This window comes from Benincasa hispida, chromosome 12 (genome assembly GCF_027475165.1).
Source record: "Benincasa hispida cultivar pf3 chromosome 12, pf3_genome.v1.1, whole genome shotgun sequence".
NCBI lineage: Eukaryota > Viridiplantae > Streptophyta > Magnoliopsida > Cucurbitales > Cucurbitaceae > Benincasa > Benincasa hispida.
Genome location: NC_143489.1, coordinates 72,786,382 through 72,808,713, shown reverse-complemented (window position 1 = coordinate 72,808,713; position 22,332 = coordinate 72,786,382). Strand labels below are relative to the sequence as shown.

Sequence of the window (22,332 nt, the reverse complement as noted above, 5' to 3'; positions counted from 1 at the left end):
GTAGAGAGAATAAAGAGAGAATTTTGATTCAAGAGGTGTAGTTGTCTCGGGATATAAACTCAAAAGACAAGAGAAAAGTTGCACAAATAGTCTGAATGAATGAGTTGAAGTGGTGAAATAATGAAATTCAATCATTTTAAGTTGGAGTTAAGAATTCAAAAAGTTTTCTAAGATCGAGTATAACTCTGTCGATGATCGAGTATGACGTGGCATGATCGAGTATGGTGGATGTAGGAGTCTCGTACATCGTGCATCGAGTATCGAGTGATTTGTCATCGAGGAACGAGTGACGAGCCATCGAGGAGCGAGTTCCTTTGGTAGTGGCAGACGCGCGGGTGGATCGCTCATGGGCAAGACGATAAAATCACACGTGGATAGCGCAAGCAAAAGGTCACTTTCTATTTGTTTTTTAACAGGTAGCCATTTTTCATTTAACCCTCCAAATTGAGATCATCCGGTACAAAAAAAACTTATATCTATTATCTTGGCCATCAAACAATAAAATTTAAATTTAAATCTAATGTTAAATAATAATAATAATAATAATAACATACAAATACTTATTATAATAAATTAAAAACATAGTGCATGTTGAGGTGTATCAAAGTGTTGGTGACACTGCATTAAAGTAGCCATAAATGGCATCTACACTTTCAAGAGACCAAGATTAGATTAGCAGCATTTTTTCACACCAAATAAGACAGCAAGAGAAAAATAAATTGTGACATTAAATGTGGTTAAACGATTAATGTACGTACACATTTAATGACAATGTCCTTTTTTAAAAAATAAAAAATAAATAAAAGAATCACAATGTCTCAAATTTATTTCTCCAGTTAAATAATTAATGTAGCTTAGAGACACGTGTATCATTCATCACCACAAATATATATATATAGTAGGTTAGAGATACCATGTGTATCATTCATCATCATAAATATATATATTGAAAAATAAAATGAGAAAATTACACAAACCAATCCTTTAAAATGGAATTGGTTACAATTAAATTCTTAAATTTTCAATTTGAGTAATTACCTTCTTTTAATTTTTTTAATGGTTGCAACCAGTACCTTATATTAAATTAAATTAATTAATGGAATAAGAAAAGATTGGTCATTCCACATGTTTATTCTATCTCTTCTTTTCATTTCTTTCCCTCTCCTTCCCTATTCCAACCCAAGCCATAATCTTCAAACTTAAGACGCATGCATCCATTCAAGAGGGCAACAAGGCCATTCCATATATGAATAAAATAGCCACATCATATTGACCTAGCTCCTCTGTTATATTTGTAACCATTATCTACAGATTAATCAATCTTTTTACCATATGAATAATTTTGAGGTGGTCAGAGCATGCGACCATCACAGTCTTCACCAGCAAGGGCACTATCTTCAGCCTATGAAACTTTGATAAGCCAAATCTAAAGCATATTTCTCTCTTTGAAAATCCTCATCCACCTCTTTCTCCAAACAAGAATTAATAACCCTAATTACCTCCATCTTTAGAAATCCAATCTTAAGAAGCAAAGTGCAATGAAAAATTATCATTAGTACAGATATAAACATAAACACTTATAAAAAGAGAAGGGACAAAAAGAAGCAATCCGAAAAGAGAAGGAAATGAAATGAACATATGGAATGACCCATCTTCTCCAGCAAGCTGCTTTTTTTTTTTAAATGAAAAATTTGCCCATATGAGTTATCATAAATAAACATCAATTTAACAAAATGGGCCGATTGCAAATCTTAAACAAAATTAAAGGGAGGTAATTTACGGGTATGATTGTAACCAATCTCATAGTATACAGGTGGTTTGTGCAATTTTTCCATAAAATTAATAATATTGTCCTACATACTACCCACATTCATTATTTGATACGTCATTAAATGATTTATTAATTTATTATTTATTTATTTCATGGATCCTACATAGTTCTTAAATACTATTTTTTTTTTTTTTGGAAATAATAAATGGAGATAGTATGTTAAATTTTTCATACTATATAGAGATAGATAGATAGATGATAACATGGTAGTATGAAATGACGGCTTCTTTTAAAAAAACAATTAATGTGGGACATATACTAATTAATTGTGAGTAAATGAGTAACCTCCATAAATTTTTAAATTGTTTCTACAAATTTTTTCTTTAAAAAATCAAAGGTTATTAAAAAATTTCTAATAAATCATTCAACTTTTGATGTTGTGTCAAATAAGTCTATATTATAGTTCATGTAATCTAATGCTCACATTAGCAAATGTTTGGGCTCGAAATTAGCTCACCATGTAATTTTTAAATATCGTTGGCCTTATATACATTAAAGTAAAATTTGGGAGACTTACAATAATTTTTTCTAAAATATAAAAACAACATACACACAAACCTAAAGGGCCTTTAGCCCATGGGGTTGGATTTGGGTGGGCTTGGGTTTCATAGTCAAGCCCACATTTGAGCCCCTCTTTTACCCTTTCCACCGTATAAAATGCACAATGCTTTTCAGGCAACTCAACAACTCCAACATGCTTATATATTAGTATTGCCATAACACACCAAGCAATTCATTGTGTTTAAACATCACATAATTCATAAAAACATAATCAATAACTCATCAAAAGCAATACAGTTCACTAAAATACATATTGCATGAGATTGATGCTGAAATTTGGAGGGGAGAAATATAATGACGTATATGCTCATTAGTATATGGGTAAAGTAATACACTTTTGGTCTATGAGATTTTGAGCCGATGTTTCTATTTGGTCTATAAAATTTAGTCCTTGAAATCTTGAAAATAGTTCTGAAATTAATTGATAGTAGACCAACAAAAAAAAGTAACATGACATTGTTGCACTAACTTTGTAGCTTTGGGGACAAATTATGTGGTTTAGGTTCACTTGAGGCACGTTTTCTAGATTTGTTTTACTTTCAAAATGAAACTTAGGTATTTTTAGGCCACTTTGTAGCCTTCAAAAGACATGAGAGTTGTTGATATTATTATAATTTTGAAATCTATTCTTTCGATATTTTAGATTTTAGCATCCTCGTCTCTTAACATTTTTTTCATTTATTCTCTCATCTCTTACAGAAATGAGAAGAGTTTAAATTTATATATAAAAACTACCAACGATCTCTTTTGTAGTGGTTGAGGGATTGGCTTAACATAATAATAATTAGTATAACCTTGATTTTTTTTCCCTTAAAAACTAGGGAGACCAAATTAAATATTTAAAATTATATCGACTAAAAGAAAATGTGTTTCTCAGATTCGAAGAACAAAAATGATATTCTAATATATTTTTTTAACACTCCCCTTAGATCATTTTCCAAACTAAAAAAGAAATAATTAAGAAAAGAAAAATGAATATTTTTGAAATTCACATAGTGGGCTATATTCTATTATAAAAGGGAGCGAAAGCCAAGAGAATTGTACCAAAAGAAAAGAAAAAAAAAAAACTGAAAAGAAACTAAAACCCCCTCCTCCAAGAACAAGAACTCTGCAATTATCAAAAAAACGATGCTGTTCAATTTCGTCGTCAACGATATGCGCACTCTGATAAACGCAGCCACCGCAGTAGGGATGGTGGATACAATGGCGGATGTAACATTTTCACCGGAAATGTTATGCATAATGGCGGATTCATATGTTTCAATTAAAGCCGCCATCGGCATTCAACTTTGGCCTCCATTCTTCGATCATTACTTCTGCATCAACAACCTTCAGCGTTCTTGGTTTTACCTCACCAAGATTTTCCCTCTTACCCTAGAATTACTAGATTCTGGTTACACTTCTTTCACTTTCTCTATCATTGAGCCTTACGAAGAACGCGCCAAACTCAAATTCGAAGGTCCTAATGGTAATTTTCTTTTCCTTTAATTCATTGTTAATTCCTCTTCTTTTTCTTTCAACGCATTCTTGTTTCTTATTTCTTTAATTTCATTTTCTAGGGCTTCTTCATGAAATTGAATTCAAATTGTATTATTCTCATCACCCCTTGTACGTCGGCGAATTTGATCTCTCTGTTTTTGTTTCCTTGGATTCTCAAGAATTCTCCAGCATTGTCGATGAATATCATATGTTTGATTATGGTAATTATTCCATTTTTGTTTAATTTTGGTGTTGTACTCCCATTCAATCTTGAATGCAGTCAGGGTGATTTCTTAAAAAAAGAAGAAAAAAAAATGTTATCTATCGATATTTTTATCATAAATTATGAACGATTGTTTTCGAATATAGTAAAATAAATCAAAATATTTATAAATATAGTAATTTTTTATCGTCTATTTATCACTCACAATAGACTAAAATTTGTGTTCTATCGCATCGTATCACCATGATATTTTATTATTATTTTCAACAGTTTTATCATTAAAAATAAGTTTTCAAAAATAATACACCAACTGCATTTTTTTAAATTGAATTATTATTTAATCAATTTCTGGAAAATTTAGATATAATGTGAAATTAAGACTGGTCAACTCTTATATATATAACTTTGGGTTATTTATTAGCATTTTTAAGTTTTGAAATAATATTTTCGTAGTGTATTTATGTGTATTTTCTTATATGAAAATTATTATTATTATTTAATCAATTTTAATCAAATTTAAATATAATGTGAAAATATGGATGGACAATTTGTGGCTTTCTTTTCTGTAATGCAATAAGAAGAAATGATTGATGAAATATAATGGAAAATTATGTCTCTGTGTTTGCGTGTAAAAAATAATGACGCACATTCGATGAAAAAAAATCTATTAGCATTTTTACTCTAAATTTTAAAAGAATATTCACGTATTGATAAAAATTATTATTATTATTTAATCAATTTCAGTAAAAATTAATTTTGAAAGACTAAAGGTAAAATTTATTGAAAATACTATAAAGACCAAAATGATATTAAAACTTTGGATTTATACATACAAGTTAATTTCAGTTTTTAATTGTTGGTTACTACTGTTATTTACAGTTCATGTTACTATAACGAGCACACGAGTGACATTCTCTTATGCCATTGTGCAAGAGACAATTCTTACCCCACAGGTATATAATATTTTGAGGATGTTAATATAATTAATTAATATAATATATGGTTTAATTACTGTTAATGTAGGATGGACAATGCTTGATTGGAGGTGTTAGAGCACCAAATCAAATTCAATTCATAATCACTTTGGCTCCAGCAGAAGTTTTCTATCATATTGCAGGTGAAGCTAAGAGGATATGGTTCTTCAAGGCATTTAATTCCACCAAAGGTGTAATTACTGCACCTATTGGATTGAATGGTCGACTTGTAGCTTTTTTCTGTGATGTATTTGCAGAATCTACATAATAATCACATATAATACCAAATTTTGTCGTTCTAGATTTTGGACCATGAAATATACATACCTATATTCCTTTCGATTTCAAAATTCTTCTTCCTAACGTTGCGAAATAAACTTACATATGTAGCGTATGTTTGAGTGTAGTTTTGAAATTATTAAAATTATTTTTGTTGCACCTAAAATCACTTAGAAGTACGCCTTTAATCACTCGAAATTATTTTAATGTTTAATTTTACATTTCAATAAAAATTGGTTTTGAAATATTAAAAAGCATGTTTCATTTAATTATAAGTACTTTTGGAAGATGTATTTTTTTAATTAAAAGTAATTTGAAAGTGAATATTGATATAAACTATCCTTAATTATAAAACTTATTTTTAATTAATACAATGATTATTCTCTTCTCGTAATGTAACAAATGGCTTCTCTTTTTCATATATGTAAATATATAAAAGATTAATTCCTTACATTAATTAATAATAATGATTATTATCAGTAATTGTTAGCAAATTTTTGTTTTATTAAGTTATTGATCAAACATATAATTAGATATAGGAATACTATTTTTGTCACATGAAAGAAAAAGTAGGACTCTCCTTCAACAAAATTCAATTCAAAGTGCATGGCAAGTTTAGGTATTCAATAAATATTTGATAAAACAATAAATATAACTCCTGTCATTATATCATCTTCTTGTTAAGAAAATTTAATGGCTTTTTGTTTTTGGATGGATAAAAATGAGATTTCAAATACATTAACGATAGATTTGAGAACTTAAAAGGATTAGACGAATAAGATTAGGGATAAAGCTTAATATTTAGTCATTATTTTATGTTACTAATTAAAATTAGACGATTAAGCTTAGATGAGATTATGAATACAAAAATCAATTCACGTGTTAATTCAGTGTAATAATTGATTTGCATAACTTGAATATAACTAAATAGTTAAAACGTTATAATTTTGATTAAAATGTCAAATATTTGAAGCCTCACCAGTCACCCATACATTATCGTTGAACTAATAAAAAATATATTTTGGATATTAATTTTCAATTCAAATAATTATGTTGGATCTAAAAGTTATCTCAATTCAATGTCTCTAGCGAGAATTGAGTATGTACATACCTACACAATAGGTTCTCTTTCGTAATTTTACCTTTGTCATAATCCAAGTTAAAAATACACATAAAATTTAGTACATATATCAATTTATACCCTTAAACTTTGGACATTACATCAATTTAAATCCTGAACTTTGAGGATTGTATCAATTTAAACCTTAAACTAATAATTGTATTCATTTTAACTACTTTTATTAGTGTATCAATTTAGACCCTAAACTTTCATAATTGTATCAACTTAAAATCTTCATTGTGTTTTATTTGGATACACTTATGAATGTTCATAGTTTAAATTGATATATTTATGGAAGTTTAAAATTTAAATTGATATACTTATGAAAGTTCAGGTTTTAAATTGATGTAATTATTAGTTTGAGTTTCAATTGATATAAATCCCAAAGTCCAGAATTTAAATTGATACAACTCAAAATTTAAGATTTAAATTGATACCATTATTAATTTAGGATTTAAATCGATATAATTCTCAAAATTTAAAGGTAAAAATTGATATTTGTCCTAAAATTTAAGTTTTAAGAAGGGATCATATTTCATTTAAACTTTGTGGAAAAGGTTATCAATACAATTTTCCCTTAAATAGTGTATTTGGAAAAATACCCTTTTGACAGAGGGATTGCATTGTTATGTTGGTAAAAGGAAAAAACTGACAATCACATACCTTCATTTTTTCGATTACGCTGCTCAATCGAAGACGAAAGAAAAAGTTCCTTATTTTGTTCTTCTTTGTTCAACGATCATAAAATAAACGAATTCTTTCTTCTGGGATCGTTAAATCGATTCAAAATGAGTGCGCATCCATTGCAGAAGACCATGTCCCGCGCGAGATCTAGGCGAATTGTACTGCCTCCGGTTCAAGAGGTAACGAATGTTCGAAACTTGATCTTTTCCTTCCCTCTTGTTCATTAATTACGTTTTCTCAGAACAAATTTGAGCCTTAAGTGGGAAATTATAGTGGTGGTAAGAATTTTAAGACTCAATTTCAGCTATAGCGTTTCATTTTGTTACTATGTCATATGATTTGTTTTAATTGAAATGCAGAGATTACATAACATTTTGTTTTCGCGATTACTATCAATTTATGACCGAATGAGAAGAAAATTGATTCATCAATTGTGTTTGGATCAAAAGAATCGAAGTTTCATTGATTATTTAATTTGAACTTTGTAATGTACCCCTGCCCCATTATTGTTGTTATTATAACCAAAAAAAAAAAATAAAAGACGCAATTAAAGAAGAGAGAAAAACCATCCTTTTGGTTCATTCAGCAGAGTTCTTGTCCTCCAGTCAACCTGTACGTTGTGTTTGTGTGTTTTTTTTCTTGCGTTATAGCTGGTTTTAACCTATCCCACATTGAGAGTCAATTAAATCTTTTAGGCTAATGCATTTCTTCTTAGCTGAGTCGAGAAAATAGTTTAATCTGCAACTGCATTAACTTCTTTGAAACTGTTATTACAGCATATTATTAAAATAGAAGACGTTATCGACACCGGTGACTTCTATGGGGCTCAACAGATGTACAAATCTGTCAGTGCAAGGTAAAGTAATAATACCTTCTTCGTTTGGTTTTGATAAAAAAAAAAAAAAGAAAAAGAAAAAAAAAAAAAGAAAAAAGAAAAATCCTTCCAGATTAATCTGCAAAATGAGCACATGGAATGTGATTCTTATTAGTTGATAATTATTACCGAGTAGTAGATAACCGATACTCTCAATACCTTTGCTGCACTCCTAGTTAAACTGGTTTCAACCTTAATTGGCAATTTCAATCATTCACAAATACCAATAAACTTATGCTTTTTCAATTACTGTTAAAACTACTGTCTTCACCTAAATGATTATGCAAAAATGGAAGTCTTGTCAATCAAATTGCATGTTCATGAACATGTGTTGTTTCATTACAGATACGTGGCTGCAGAAAGGTACTCAGAAGCCTTGGTTATTCTTCAGTCAGGGGCTTGTACCCAGTTGAAACATGAGCAGGTCAAAGCTAGTTGCACCTTTTCTGTGTATGTAATTGCTGGATTGAATGTTCTTTTAGCATTTGTAGCATAGTGTATCACTATTTTAACATTCTGAACGGCACTATTGCTTAGGCCTTGAAATTTTAGTTTTGTTTCACATATTTGAAGTCCTCGACTCTAGAGAAAAGGCAAAACATGAAAGCATGGATTGTTCTATGTTGTGTATAAATGTTATTCATGAATAGAGACACAAGACACAACATAGCAATAATGATATGCAATATTCAGAAAATAAGACATCGCACACTACAAAACAATAAACATATGCATTGATAAGAAACCAAGTTTCATTTATAATATGAAATTGAAAGGGGAAAACAATAGCTGACAGGGAGTAATTACAAAAACGGAAAGGAAAATAATGAAGAAAACAAAGAGGGGTTTGGGATGCTTTTTCTGGAGACTTTTTGTGTTCTTTTGGCTCGTAATAGTTCTGTCACTCGATGTCAGAAGAAATGCTATTCCATCCTCTATTCAGAGGCAAGAGAGGAGCTCTGTGGATAACAACCATCTATTTTGTATAACATTTGTCTCAAGAGAAATAGGAGGGTTTTCAGGGGTTGAAGATGTCTAGGTGGAGGTGTGGACTATGACTAGGTTCAAAGGCTTTACAGAGAAGACTGATTGCATTTTAAAAAACATTTAGAGAGAAGACTGATTCCTGGCATTACATGCCATATTGAATAATGTTAGCTTGGCATGCTCTCAAACTTGGTAAATTATTAGAGACTTCTTTGATTCCTTGAGGATGTTGTAGTTGTGGTGCATGTAACAAAATTCCATATTCTGAACAATGCTGGCATGCTTTCTATGTTCTGTTACCTGTCATAGTGTTGGTTGGAAACCTTTGATTCCTTCGAAGATGCTGGCTTGCTTGAAATAGATCATTTAACCTGATGAATGTTAACTGGATCCTATTAGCTTTAACTGATGGGGATCATCAAATTGATGGAGTTGGAAGAAAGGAGATGGTATGGTAAATTTGAGACTAGGGGAGTTAATTTTATTATGAAGCACCTATACTAATTTTGTACTGTGAACATTGTAAATTTTGTTAGATGATGGATAATTTTTTTTTCCCTTTTGAGTGAATCAAAGTTTGTTTTCTTAATCAGTTAAATTTGCATGTTTAAATCCTTGGTTCTAGATTATCTAATACAATGCACCATATTTTAAAGGTTTCAAATAATTAGAGTGTGTTATGTCAAATTATATTGATGTTACATAATTTTTTAAAATGGATGCCCCTGTGATTATTTTGTTTCATATTCATGTATAATCGAAGAGGAAACTAAGCCCATTTGTTCTCTGCGAAAAATTGAACTTGGGTCTTCCACTCGACTACTCTTCCTCGCTGAGAATACCAAATTTCTAAAGACCTTTTCTCGCTTTATTTCACCATCTCTCTTTGAGATCTCAAATTTGCTACAGATCTTGCCACAAAATTTTTCCTGGAAAGACCCCTTTCCATCTCCTGGGTTCAACCTACAGTTATGGTGTTTCTCCCATCTTACTAGCCCTAGCTACTCTTTGTGGGTCTTTGTTTTGGTTGTGTTTCTGAGATCTGAGATCTGGGTTCACTTGTATTCCCGTTGTTTTCTCTTTTTTTTTTTTTTTTTTTTTTTTTTTTTTCCTTTTATTTATTTATTTTTTGGGGATTTGTTAAATTTGTCTATTAGAATGTCTGTAGATATGATCAATTTATCATTTATCATTGGATTTGTGTAGAAAGAAAACAATGCCTTTAGACACTTCCCCCACCAAAAAAAATAAAATAAACTTGATTTTTCATCAATCTAGTTGTAAATGGCTAACATTTTCTACTTTTCAGGTTACTTGTGGATCAGAGCTTGCTGTTTTATTCGTAGAGACACTTGTTAAAGGCAAAGTTCCTTATGATGATGATACTCTTGGTGAGTTCCTTTGACATGCTTGGCTGTATTTCTTTTATAAGAGTATGGGTAGATGTTGTTGTTGGGATATTAGTTGTGGGATAATTATAATTTCATAGGAAGTTCTCAACTCCTTAACCTAGGAAGTTGTTTAGACTGGATGGTTGAATAGAGTGGATTAGAGGTTTGAAGAGAAGTTAAAGAGAAGAGGAACATGTGGATGCGCTTGATTCGTGCCTTTGTATGGATTACATGGAAGGAGAGGAACAACCGCCTTTTCAATGACAAGGAAGTTCTTTTGATAGCTTTTTTGAACTCATTGTCTATCATGCTATGACTGGGTGCAAATGCATATCTTTCAATAGTTCTTACCGTCTATCTTCTCTATTAACCAATTGGAGGAATCTGTTGTAACTCTATTGGATTGGCTTTAGCCTTTTTTTGTAAATTTCATACATCAATGAAATTCGTTTCTTATAAAAAAAAAAGTTTTGAAAGTTAGGCCATTCTTTGGCATGGTTCATAGTGAGACCTGGGAGAAAGATAGCCTTCTTGAAAAGGTATTGTTATTCTAATTTTGTGAGAACCCTTAGTTATGGTTATAGTAGTAATATTAGTATGATTAGTAGTAAGGGGTATTCTAATAATTAGACATTAAGTTTGTTAAGTCTTTTGGGTTTTAAATAGTAGGTGAGAGTAAGACTAGAGTGTGGAGAATTTGGGCGAGCACAGGTTCTTTGGAGAGGATTTTTCAGCCCTCTAGAATGTGCTGAGAGAGTTACCTACCTTTTACTTTTCAGTTATGTTATTTCCATATTATGACTATGTGTTGATTATTTCCTTTATTGTAAATTTTATATTGTACTTACTGTATTATATTTGCTATATTTTATTCTTTCCTTATTTGTAATGATTTTATTCTTTCCTTATTTGTAATTGGGTATTCTTCTATTTAAGAAATCCTTTCCTCCTAAGATTAATGAGAGAAAAGAATAATGGTTTTTAGCATGGTATCAGAGCTACAAATTTTTTAAACCATAAAACCCTAAAAAAAAAGAAAAAAAAGGGTAGCAGTCCCCTAGATTTTCTTCTCGTCACCGAACCCTAGCAGTCGCGTGTCTGGTTCATCCTTGCGTCGTTCGCCTTTCGTCGATCAAGTCGAAGCCACCGTCGAAGTCAGATCCTTCCAACTCCAAACACCGTTGAAGGAAGCGTCGTCGTTTTCGTTCGTCGTTTGCCTAGTCGCGTCGAATCCGCTAACTGCCTTTCATTAGTTATGCTCATGGATATTATTTGCTGATGGTGCAAGTCTCTTGTTGATACACTGAAATCCTAGAAAAAACCTAGTCTTCTGCCGACTGGTTGCCGCTGTCCGTCAGCTATATTTTTCCTAGTTGTTGGTTCGTTTAAGCCTTTGTGTTGTTTTTTTTTTTTTCCAGGTCTACTGACTTTGTATTTTGGGTTTCCTTTTTCAACGGTATGTCGGACACTAAGGTACCCATCATTCGAGTTTGCGACAATCGTTGCCATTCAACCAGTCCCACTTTCCAAATAACTACCATTCGACTCAATGGGGATAATTTTCTTCGTTGGTCCCAAAGTGTTCGGATGTATATTCGTGGACAAGGGAAGATTGGTTACATCATAGGAGAAAAAACCATTCCTAGTCCAGATGACCCTTCATTCGCCAGATGGGACGCTGAAAACTCCATGGTTATGACTTGCCTTGTCAATTCCATAGTCGAAGACATTGGTTGTAACTACATGTGTTGCTCTACTGCCAAAGAATTATGGGATAGTGTAACTCAGATGTATTCTGATTTGGGCAACCAGTCACAAGTATTTGAGTTGAACTTAAAATTGGGTGATATACGACAAGGAACTAGCTCCGTTACACAATACTTTCACTCATTAAAAATGATTTGGCAAGACCTTGACCTCTTTGATATGTATGAGTGGAAGTCTATAGAGGACCAAAAGCACTATAGGAAAACTGTTGAAGATGGTCGTATTTACAAATTCTTTGCTGGCCTCAATGTTGAGTTCGATGAAGTTAGAGGTAGAATACTTGGAAAAACTACTCTTCCAACTATTAATGATGTTTTTTCTGAAGTTCATAGGGAAAAAAGCCGCAAGAGTGTTATGATTTGCAAAAAACCTATTGACTCAGTTGAATGCTCTGCGTTGGTGACTGAAAATACTGCAATGAAGGCTTATAATCAATCCAATAAGCCACATGAAAAGCCTCGTGTCTGGTACAACCATTGCAATAAACCTCGACGTACACGCGAAACTTGTTGGAAACTTCATGGAAAACCTGCGAATTGGAAAAGTTCTAAGCAACATGCCTCTAATGCTAATGTTGTTGACTCTAGCCCATTTAACAAAAAGCAAATTGATCAAATTCTGAAGCTGCTACAGACCAATTCATCATCTGGTAATCCTAGTGTTTCCTTGGCACAATCAGGTACTTGTCCTCAAGCTCTCTCTTGCCTTAATTCATCTTCATGGATTATAGACTCTGGAGCTTCTGATCACATGACCAGTTCCTCTTGTTTATTTGAATCATATTCTCCTGTGTATTGCAATGAAAAAATTCGCATTGTCGATGGCAGCTTCACCTCTATTGCAGGAAAAGGAACTATTCCTTTGACTACAAAACTTATATTACGTTCTGTCCTTCATGTTCCAAAATTAGCCTGTAACTTGTTGTCTGTTAGTAAACTCTCTAAGGATGCTAACTGTCGTGTTATCTTTTGTGAAACTCATTGTATCTTTCAGGATCAAGAATCGGGGGGGGGGGACGATTGGACGTGCTAGGATGATTGATGGTCTCTATTACTTTGATGAAGTTTCTGCTAGTCATAAAAAAGTTCAAGGCTTGAGTAGTGTTTGTTCTCCTTCTGTTAAAGAAACTATCATGTTTTGGCATCGTAGATTAGGGCATCCAAATTTCTTTTATTTAAAGTATCTGTTTCCTGATTTATTTAAAGGATTTGATTGTTCAGTTTTTCAATGTGAAAGTTGCATTTTTGCCAAACATCATCGATCCACCTATTTGCCTAAACCGTACAAAGCTTCATCACCTTTTTCCTTAATTCATACTGATGTTTGGGGTCCATCTAAAGTCTTAACTCATAGTGGTAAGCGTTGGTTTGTTACCTTTATAGATGACCACTCTCGTTTAACTTGGTTTTATTTGTTAACAAAAAAGTCAGAGGTAAAAGAGGTTTTTATTCGGTTTTACAATATGATAGAGACTCAATTTCAAACTAAAATTTGAATTCTTCACTCTGATAACGGCACTGAATATTTCAATGAACAATTAACCAATTTTTTGCAAGAAAAGGGCATTTTTCATCAAGCTACGTGTCGTGACACGCCTCAGCAGAATGGCATTGCTGAGCGAAAGAATAGACACTTACTTGAAGTTGCTCGTGCCCTTATGTTCTCTATAAATGTTCCAAAATATTTGTGGGGTGATGCCGTTCTTGTAGTTGCATATCTGATCAATCGAATGTCGTCTAAGGTTTTGAATTTTAAAATTCCTCTTAAACACTTCCATGAGTTTTTTTTCCTAATAACCGACTGTTTTCTAATCTACCAATTAAATTGTTTGGGCGTACTGCTTATTTCCATACTTCTTCTCTTTCTCAAACTAAGCTTGATCCTCGAGCCACTAAATGCATTTTTGTAGGCTATGTTTCTCATAAGAAAGCTTACAAATGTTTTGATTCTTTGACCCACAAGTATTTTGAGAGTATGGATGTCTTTTTTGGAAAATCAACCTTTTTTTGGCCCAAATTTTCTTCAGAGGGAGATATCTAACTTTGAAGATAATTTTTTGGATACTTTATCTCTCCCAAACATCAGTGGTCCTGCCATTATGAGCTCTAGTCCTTCGATACCAAGTATGGAGAGTTCTTCTTCAGAGGGAGAAACACTACAAAATGACTCTACAAGTCGAAATCCTGAACTTCAGGTTTATACTAGAAGAAACTTGACTCAAAGAGTCCGAGATCAGACAATTGACTTATCACAGAACCAATTAAATACTCCGATGAATGATCCTGAAGATCCAGGTATTAGACACTCTACTCCTAGTTCTCCTAGTTCTTCATCTCCTTCTAATCCTTTACCTGATGTCTCTGATCTTGATATTCCAATTGCCCATAGGAAAGGTACTCGTAAATGCACCAAATATCCCATTGAAAACTATCTTTCTTATCATAGATTGTCCGATTGTCATAAAGCCTTCACATCCAAAATAACCAACCTATTTGTTCCAAGGAATATACAGGAAGTCCTAAATGATTTGAATTGGAAATTAGCAGTGATGGAAAAGTTCAATGCACTGAACAAAATTGCACATGGGACATAGTCGAACTACCAAAAGATAAGAAGACGGTGGGATGCAAATGGGTGTTCACTGTAAAACGTAAAGCCGATGGTAGTATTGAAAGGTACAAGGCCAGATTGGTTGCCAAGGGGTTCACTCAGACCTATGGCATTGATTATCAAGAAACATTTGCTCCAGTAGCTAAAATTAATTCTATTAGGATCTTGTTGTCTGTGGCAGTTAATTTTGATTGGCCTCTTTATCAACTTGATGTGAAGAATGCCTTTCTCAATGGGGATCTTGAAGAAGAGGTTTTTATAGACTTGCCACCTGGTTTTGAGGTGGATCTCGGGATTAACAAAGTGTGCAAGTTAAAGAAATCATTATATGGGCTTAAACAATCTCCCAGAGCATGGTATGAACGGTTTGGAAAGGCAGTCACAAGCTATGGATTCGGTCAAAGTCAAGCTGATCATACTATGTTCTATAAACATACTGGAAGTGGTAAGTTGGTCGTTTTGATAATGTATGTTGATGATATCATTCTTACAGGTAATGATGAGACAGGATTGAATATCTTAAAGAAAAACCTAGCTAATGATTTTCAAATCAAGGACCCGGGAACCTTAAAGTATTTCCTAGTAATGAAGTTTGTTAGATCTAAAAATGGCATTCTTGTCAACCAGAGGAAGTATATTCTTGACCTACTAAATGAGACAGGTTTACTTGGTTGCAAGATAGCAGAAACTCCTATTGAGCAAAATTTAAAATTGGTTGTTGCAACTGAAAAAGAAGTAAAAGAAAAGGAAAAGTATCAGAGGCTTGTAGGGAGACTCATATACCTCTCTCACACACGTCCTGACATTGCTTTCGCGTCAGTTCATGCATGCTCCCGGGTCAGTTCATTTTGAAGCAGTTTATAGAATTTTGAGATATTTGAAAGGTACTCTAGGAAAAGGTATATTATTCACGAAGCATGACCACCTAAACATTGAGGTTTATACTGATGCTGATTGGGCAGGAAGCACAATTGATAGAAGATCTACTTCGGGGTATTGCTATTTTATTGGAAGAAATCTAGTTACTTGGCGAAATAAAAAACAAAGAATGGTTGCAAGAAGTAGTGCTGAAGCAGAATTTAGGGCATTAGCCCATGGTATTTGTGAGGGCATATGGATAAGAAGGAAGAATTGAATTTCTCTCAGACAATGCCCATACGCATCTTGATTGACAAGCTGGTTTGAAGACAAGTTGGCTATGAATGATATCTTCAAACCAGCTTGAGGGAGAGTGTTGATTATTTCCTTTATTGTGAAATTTTATATTGTACTTATTGTATTATATTTGCTATATTTTATTCTTTCCTTATTTGTAATTGGGTATTTCTTCTATTTAAGAAACCTTTTCCTCCTAAGATTAATGAGAGAAAAGAATAATGGTTTTTAACACTATGTAGTGAGATTTTTCGGGAAGTAAATATATAATTCAGGGAGTTCTTGCCCTGTTTTCTCGGATATATTGTGTTTTGCTGGGTTTTCTGTTTGTAGGGAAAAAGAAACCAAACAAATTTCTCATATTGCAATTCTCTTACAGTTGTTTTCTTATGATCTGAATCCAATCATTTTTCTATTGCAGTTTTAGTATTTGTTATTCGGTATTTGCATTTCAATTTGAGTTTCAGTTTCTTTTTCATAACTTCGCAGTCTGTTCCTAATTGCTCTTTCTAAGACAAGTCTATTTGAGGATTAATTTGGTAACCCCAATATGGAAGAAAAAAGTTGCATTTCTTTACTACCTTCTGTTGTCTACTGTTATTTATGAAGTTCTAATGTTATTATGACAAACATTATGTTAGATCGTGTCAGGAAAATTTACAAGAATTTCCCTCAGATTCCGTTACCTCAACACTTGGGGGAAGATGATGATGTGCAACAACTTTCTGAAGCACTTGGTGCTGCAAAAACACGTGTAGAAGGATGTTCCTCCTTTCTGAAAGCAGCTTTAAAGTTAGTCATTTTCCATTTTCTTCCCAGTAATTAGTCATTTCTACATTGGGAATATGCAAAACTAAAAAGGAAAATGAGTATTTTGTGTTTAACTGCAACTGTTTGAATTCATCGGTATCAAGTTATATTTGTGCTGTCTCATTGAATCAGTTGTATATAATCCCTGTGTACTAAAGAGGAGTACATGCTTTCTACAAATCTTTAACTATATCAGGTGGTCTATGGAGTTTGGATCGCATAGGAGTGGATCTCCAGAAATTCATATCATGCTTGCTACATACATATATTCTGAGTCACCAGAAGTGGTATGTTCGACCAGAGAAAATCACTCTTAAGTACTCATTTGTACTTGTTCTTTGTTTCTAAGAATTTGTGTTCTTGTTGTGTATGATGACTTCGCTTTAGATACAAATGATAGGTCTATTGGTACTGCAGTTTCCTTGGGGATAGAATAAGTGTTAGATTTCATACAGTTGAGGTGTCTTGATTTGTTAATAGGAACAAGATGTAGCATTTGAGCATGATTGTTGATTGATTTCTTAGCTAGCTTCTTAAACCGTTTGATGGTTTGATTCATGGCCATCAAGGCAGATCTTCCTTAGGAGTGTGTAATTTGGCAATGACTTGTTGTACTGCTGCTATAATATATTTGCTAACAAGGTTATGAGAAGCATATGCATGACATTTTAATCATTCATTCAATATGATTGTTGAAGCATGGTCCAGTAACATGAATGATGAAACTTTGTTGCTTGTCCACTTTGACTGGTTTACTAGTATCTTCCAGTGTTCTACTTGTTGCAGGACATGACCAGAGTATCATATCACTTTGTTCGAGGAAATAACCCCAAGAAGTTTGCTTCCATATTAGTGAATTTTATGGGCAAGGTTATTAGAGCTTTCCTTTATCTCTCCTTTTTCGAGGATCAGTATGCAATCTTCATTAAGTCTCCATACTTACTGCCATGGTTGAAATAAGGTTTAAGCCTTGCATTATTCTAATTGCTCCCAAGATTATTATGTACCTTTAGCATATCTATTTTATTTCACATAATTTGTGGCCCGCTACACCTTTCTACAGTCTCTTTACTTTTCTAAGATAGTCTGATGCAATCTCTTATTTTCTAATGGTATGAAAAGATAATCACAATGTCAAAGGAATCGTCGATCTCAATTTCATAGAACAGTAAGTATTGTTAAAATATCAGTATTAGTGGATATTTTCGAAATATACATTAAAAATATTTGTAACATGTTTAAACTACTAAGGAATTGGCACTTTTTACACAAGTTAAAACTATTTTTTATTAATTTTTATGTTCATGTTAGTGATATTTTGGTAATATTACTCTTAGTGATATTTTGGTAATATTACCCTATTTTGTCGATATTTTCTCAGTAAAATAAGAATATTGACATCATTGGATATCTAAACCTTTAACCTTGATTGTAAGTAATGGGAGTACATGGTTTCTAGTGTTTGCTATTTTCATGAGCAGGAAAAAAAATGAGGAAGAAACAACCATAAATTTCATATGATGAATTTTCAAAGAAAAGTATTGCCTTAGCCCTGGGAATTACAAGAAAAGTTTCCAATGGGATACAAGATAAGAGATAATTAAATTCTTAAAAAAAAGTGACTTTTGCACCGGAACATTGCCCAAAAAACTAATGAATCAAGATTATTGATGTTGTTTATCTTCATATGAAAAAAAAATATTTTTGTTGTTTATCTACTCGTGAGGTATTGCATTCTGTCTAGCAATCATATTGATATCTGTTTTCTTGTTCTGTTTCCATTAGTTAACTAAGCCAATGCTTTCTCCCAACCCTGCAGTGTTATCCAGGTGAAGATGATATGGCTATTGCACGGGCAGTTTTAATGTAAGACTATCAAAAAGTCGTTTATACTTCGCCACCAATTAAAATTCACGAGTCAAGGAAATTCTCTTGGATAATGAGTTAATGATATGGACAAATATTGGCAAATAGCAAATCTATTGAAAATAATGGAAATTTTGGCTTATGAGTATAGTTGCTAATATTTTTAGTGGGTATACACTAAGCAATCAATTTTAAAGTGTAACGGCGTTGGTAGGTTTTGCAATTATTGCAAATATGGACATTTTATTATCATTTTTTAAAAAAAGAAATTGTGTCAGTAAATAACCTGCATTATGAACTTGCAAACCCTGGAACTGTGGAGTGACTCACAGTTCATGTGTTTTACTTTCATTAATATGGGTGAATAGGGTGAAGAATTGAAATTTTTGAGTTCTAAGGGCTAGGTTGTCATTTCAACAGTTTCAATGGCACTAAAATGGAACATGATTTCACTTGTGGCTATAGACTTTATGAGCCTAGAACTACTGTTTTATAAAGCAATGAGTACAGTTTTGTTTTCTTTAGAGGTTGCCTCTCAAGGTCGAATAGTGTGCAGTTTGCACAGGGAAGTGTTTGAGGATATAGGTCATAGGTATATTGGTGTACTGGCAAATCATTTCCTTGGGTATTGTAATTCTTTTTCAATATTTTGAGATATTATGTAATTCTCTTTTGGCTAACAAATATGACTTATTATGGATAAATGTGAAAAACTATTTTAAGAGAGTTAAGACAAGCATCTTGTTTGATTGTTGTGAATCCACTAAATTGAAGGCTCCCTCACAGTGTCCTAAGCACTTTGTTAGTATTTCAATATTTTGGTATTAGTCTTAATTTTGGCATGCATTTATTCTTCCAGTGTAATTTTTACTTTTTCTTGCTTTAATTTTCTCGGAGTTTGTATTTTTAGAGAATTAATCTCTTCATTATTTCAATGAAATATTTTAGTGTCTTCTTCTCATTAACTAGGTACGCCATCGATAGCCTCTACTTCTATCCTAGCGTTTGAGAGCTAAATTTGCTGAGATTGTTTTCCCTTACTCTTAGCTTTCTCAAGTTAGCTTCCAATACTTTAAGAGTATGCACCTCGAGCTTGAGGGCAAAGTTATCCCATAAAGGCCCACTTGTCTATTTCATCTTTCCTCAACTATAAGAAAATACTAAATATTGATGAAAATGGATATAGAGGGATATCTCTGAACTTTGTATCCTCTATTGTCTTTAGATTTAGTATTTTGTAAAATTATTGTTGCATCTAAAACAAATGGTTTGGGCATTTTATTTGGAGTCTTTTCAGTTATTTTGGTTAAGATGACTACATTCAAGGGTATAGCCTTGTAGTTACCTTATCATGAAGTGTTCAAACCACATTTTTGTCTTGCTCTTTAAGGATAATTAACCACCTAGTCTGCTTCATTGTCCTCCAACTTGAAACGAAGTTCAAAGATGGAGTTTATACTTTTGCATAGTATAATGGAACAGAAGACAGGATTCGAAACATATTAAAATATTAAGAAAAAGGCCTTTCTTTTCCAGGACTTAAAAGGTTCAATTTAAGAGTACAGAGCCTCATCCCTGTTAATGCATTCTTTTGGGATTTATTTCAGATTTTTATGGTTCTAAATCAAGTGAAAGGCATTTTTTTTTGTGTAGGTACTTGGCTCTTGGTAATCTAAGGGATGCTAATGTCCTATTTGATGAGTTAAAGAAGGAAGAAGAACGTGATGAACTTGAGCTTCCTGATTCAGAATTGATTGAGTTTATCATCTATCTTTTGCTAACGTAAGGTCCATTTGCTTTGTTTTAAATATACTAGAAAATAATATATCTACTCAGCAAAGAATAAGATGTAATGTGTGAAGTGTGAAGGAGGATGAGAACAAAAGCAATCTAGTGAACAAAGATTAGCTCTGAAATGGTTAAAGAACCATCAAGTTGTGTATGATGGAAGAAGGAATCGTAGAATCCTGGTAAATATATAATTGTAGTGTGATTGGTCGTGTTTTTTAAATATTGCCAAAGCTTTCATTGATACTACAAATTAAGACATATCTTTTAACTTCCAAAACTACTTAAAGCCCTGTTTCTCTTGAAGGAAGTGGGAAGTAGTTTCTTTTTATCTTAATATGTTTTAGAAAAAGTGTTTCAATTGGAAAATAACTCTCAGAAGAACTCCCAGACACATTAGTCGTGTTTGCTAGTTGAATTTTTGGTGTGATATCTTCTGATTCTGTTCCCGGTATTTCAGTTTTATGATTTATGGGCAGAACTTAAAATATGCATTTGCAGGTTGCAGAGAGACGCTTTGCCTCTTTTCAATATGCTGAAGGTAAATTACAAGTCAAGTTTAGAGAGAGAACCTGCCCTGAATGAGGTGCAACTCCTGTTACTCTCCGAACTTTGATAAATCAACACCTTTTGAAATGTGCAATTATCTCTCATATTGAATTCTTTTTTAGATGAATTTCTGGAGAAACTTAGTTGTTGTATAATTGGATTCTAACTTTATCATTTTTCTTCAGCTTCTTGATGAAATTGCAGAGAAGTTCTATGGAGTACGGCGCAGAAATCCCTTGCAAGGGATCTTTGGAGACTTCTTGAAGGTGATTTTCTTTATCTCATAATCTTTGTCCACTGGATGTTTGAATTAGGTTTAAATCATATTTGGGTTCTTAACTCTTATGCTTAGTCTGTTTTGGTTTCTAAACTTTCATACCCTTCTTTTGCCATCAAACTTTGCAATAAAACACCAACATTGATACATATTTAATTCATCTACTTCCACATAACTATGTATTTGAATCCACATATAATAGAAAATTTTGTTTATGAAAAGATAGACGACATTTGAACATTTTTGGAAGCTAAAACAAAATAATACGGAAGGTCAAGAACTATAATGATGGTTCATTTTTACTATATCAATGAAAAGTTGGTTTCTTTCTCATTGGAAAAGATGAATCTGACCATGGAATTTGCAGATGATGGGCTGATGATGAGCGGCGAATAGCGAGATCCAGTCAGCTTCCTGCTACTGTTGACTGGTACAGCTTCTGTGCGTCCGGGTTGTTTACAAAGATAGAAATGGATAAGCACGTGTTGGACTTATTTCCAAATATAGTAGGTCACGTTTTCCCCTTTCTTGCATTCACTATTTGTTATTGTTGATAAGTGACCTTTTTTCTTTAACATTAATGATCACTTGACTCTGCATTATTTGGTTTGACTGGGGTTTGGGGTTAATTTATTACAGCTTCTCCTTTTCACTTGCCTATCTAAATTTTTGCTTTTGTGATGGGTAAGTACATGAGTACTTGTGTATAGTTTGTTCTTTTTCTCCCTTGTGGAAGTCATTTTGAGATTAATTACAAAGAACCAAATGCCATTAAACTTAAGCGATAAGATTGATATTTGGTATCTTTTCTAGATTTCATTTCTTAGTTCGTGAATTCAGTATGATGAGTTTATTTATAACAAAATTTTGGATTATATTTAGATTCTGTAATTCAAAAGGTAAACTTTTGAAAACAATTTTTATATGTTTTAATGCTCTTATATTCTAAACTTACTACCCAATGCATATCTAAAAGTAGTGAGAATGAGTTGGGATTCTGTTTTCTATTAAATCCTTGTTTTCTATTTCTCCTTGTTGGATCACTTGCCGCATAAGTCTGTTTTACTTTAGTTGGATTTTTTTTTTTTTTTTTTTTTTACAATTACT

The 22,332-nt window shown here is 32.6% G+C and overlaps 2 protein-coding genes across 2 annotated transcripts; both read left to right on the top strand.

The window, feature by feature from the left end:
* Positions 1–3,434: 3,434 nt before the first annotated feature.
* Positions 3,435–5,386, top strand: LOC120068348 (uncharacterized). The gene is made up of 4 exons (XM_039020086.2): positions 3,435–3,860; positions 3,952–4,092; positions 4,974–5,047; positions 5,118–5,386. The coding sequence occupies exons 1-4, from the start codon at positions 3,521–3,523 to the stop codon at positions 5,334–5,336; spliced, it is 774 nt and encodes a 257-aa protein (XP_038876014.1). The 5' UTR covers positions 3,435–3,520; the 3' UTR covers positions 5,337–5,386.
* Positions 5,387–7,008: 1,622 nt separating this feature from the next.
* LOC120067241 (golgi-to-ER traffic-like protein) lies at positions 7,009–21,883 on the top strand. The gene is made up of 12 exons (XM_039018766.2): positions 7,009–7,330; positions 7,928–8,007; positions 8,371–8,449; positions 10,322–10,403; positions 16,577–16,727; positions 16,942–17,032; positions 17,532–17,615; positions 18,565–18,611; positions 20,265–20,393; positions 20,901–20,985; positions 21,134–21,214; positions 21,593–21,883. Exons 1-12 carry the CDS (start codon positions 7,256–7,258, stop codon positions 21,602–21,604), a joined length of 996 nt encoding a protein of 331 aa, XP_038874694.1. The 5' UTR covers positions 7,009–7,255; the 3' UTR covers positions 21,605–21,883.
* The last annotated feature ends 449 nt before the right edge of the window (positions 21,884–22,332 follow it).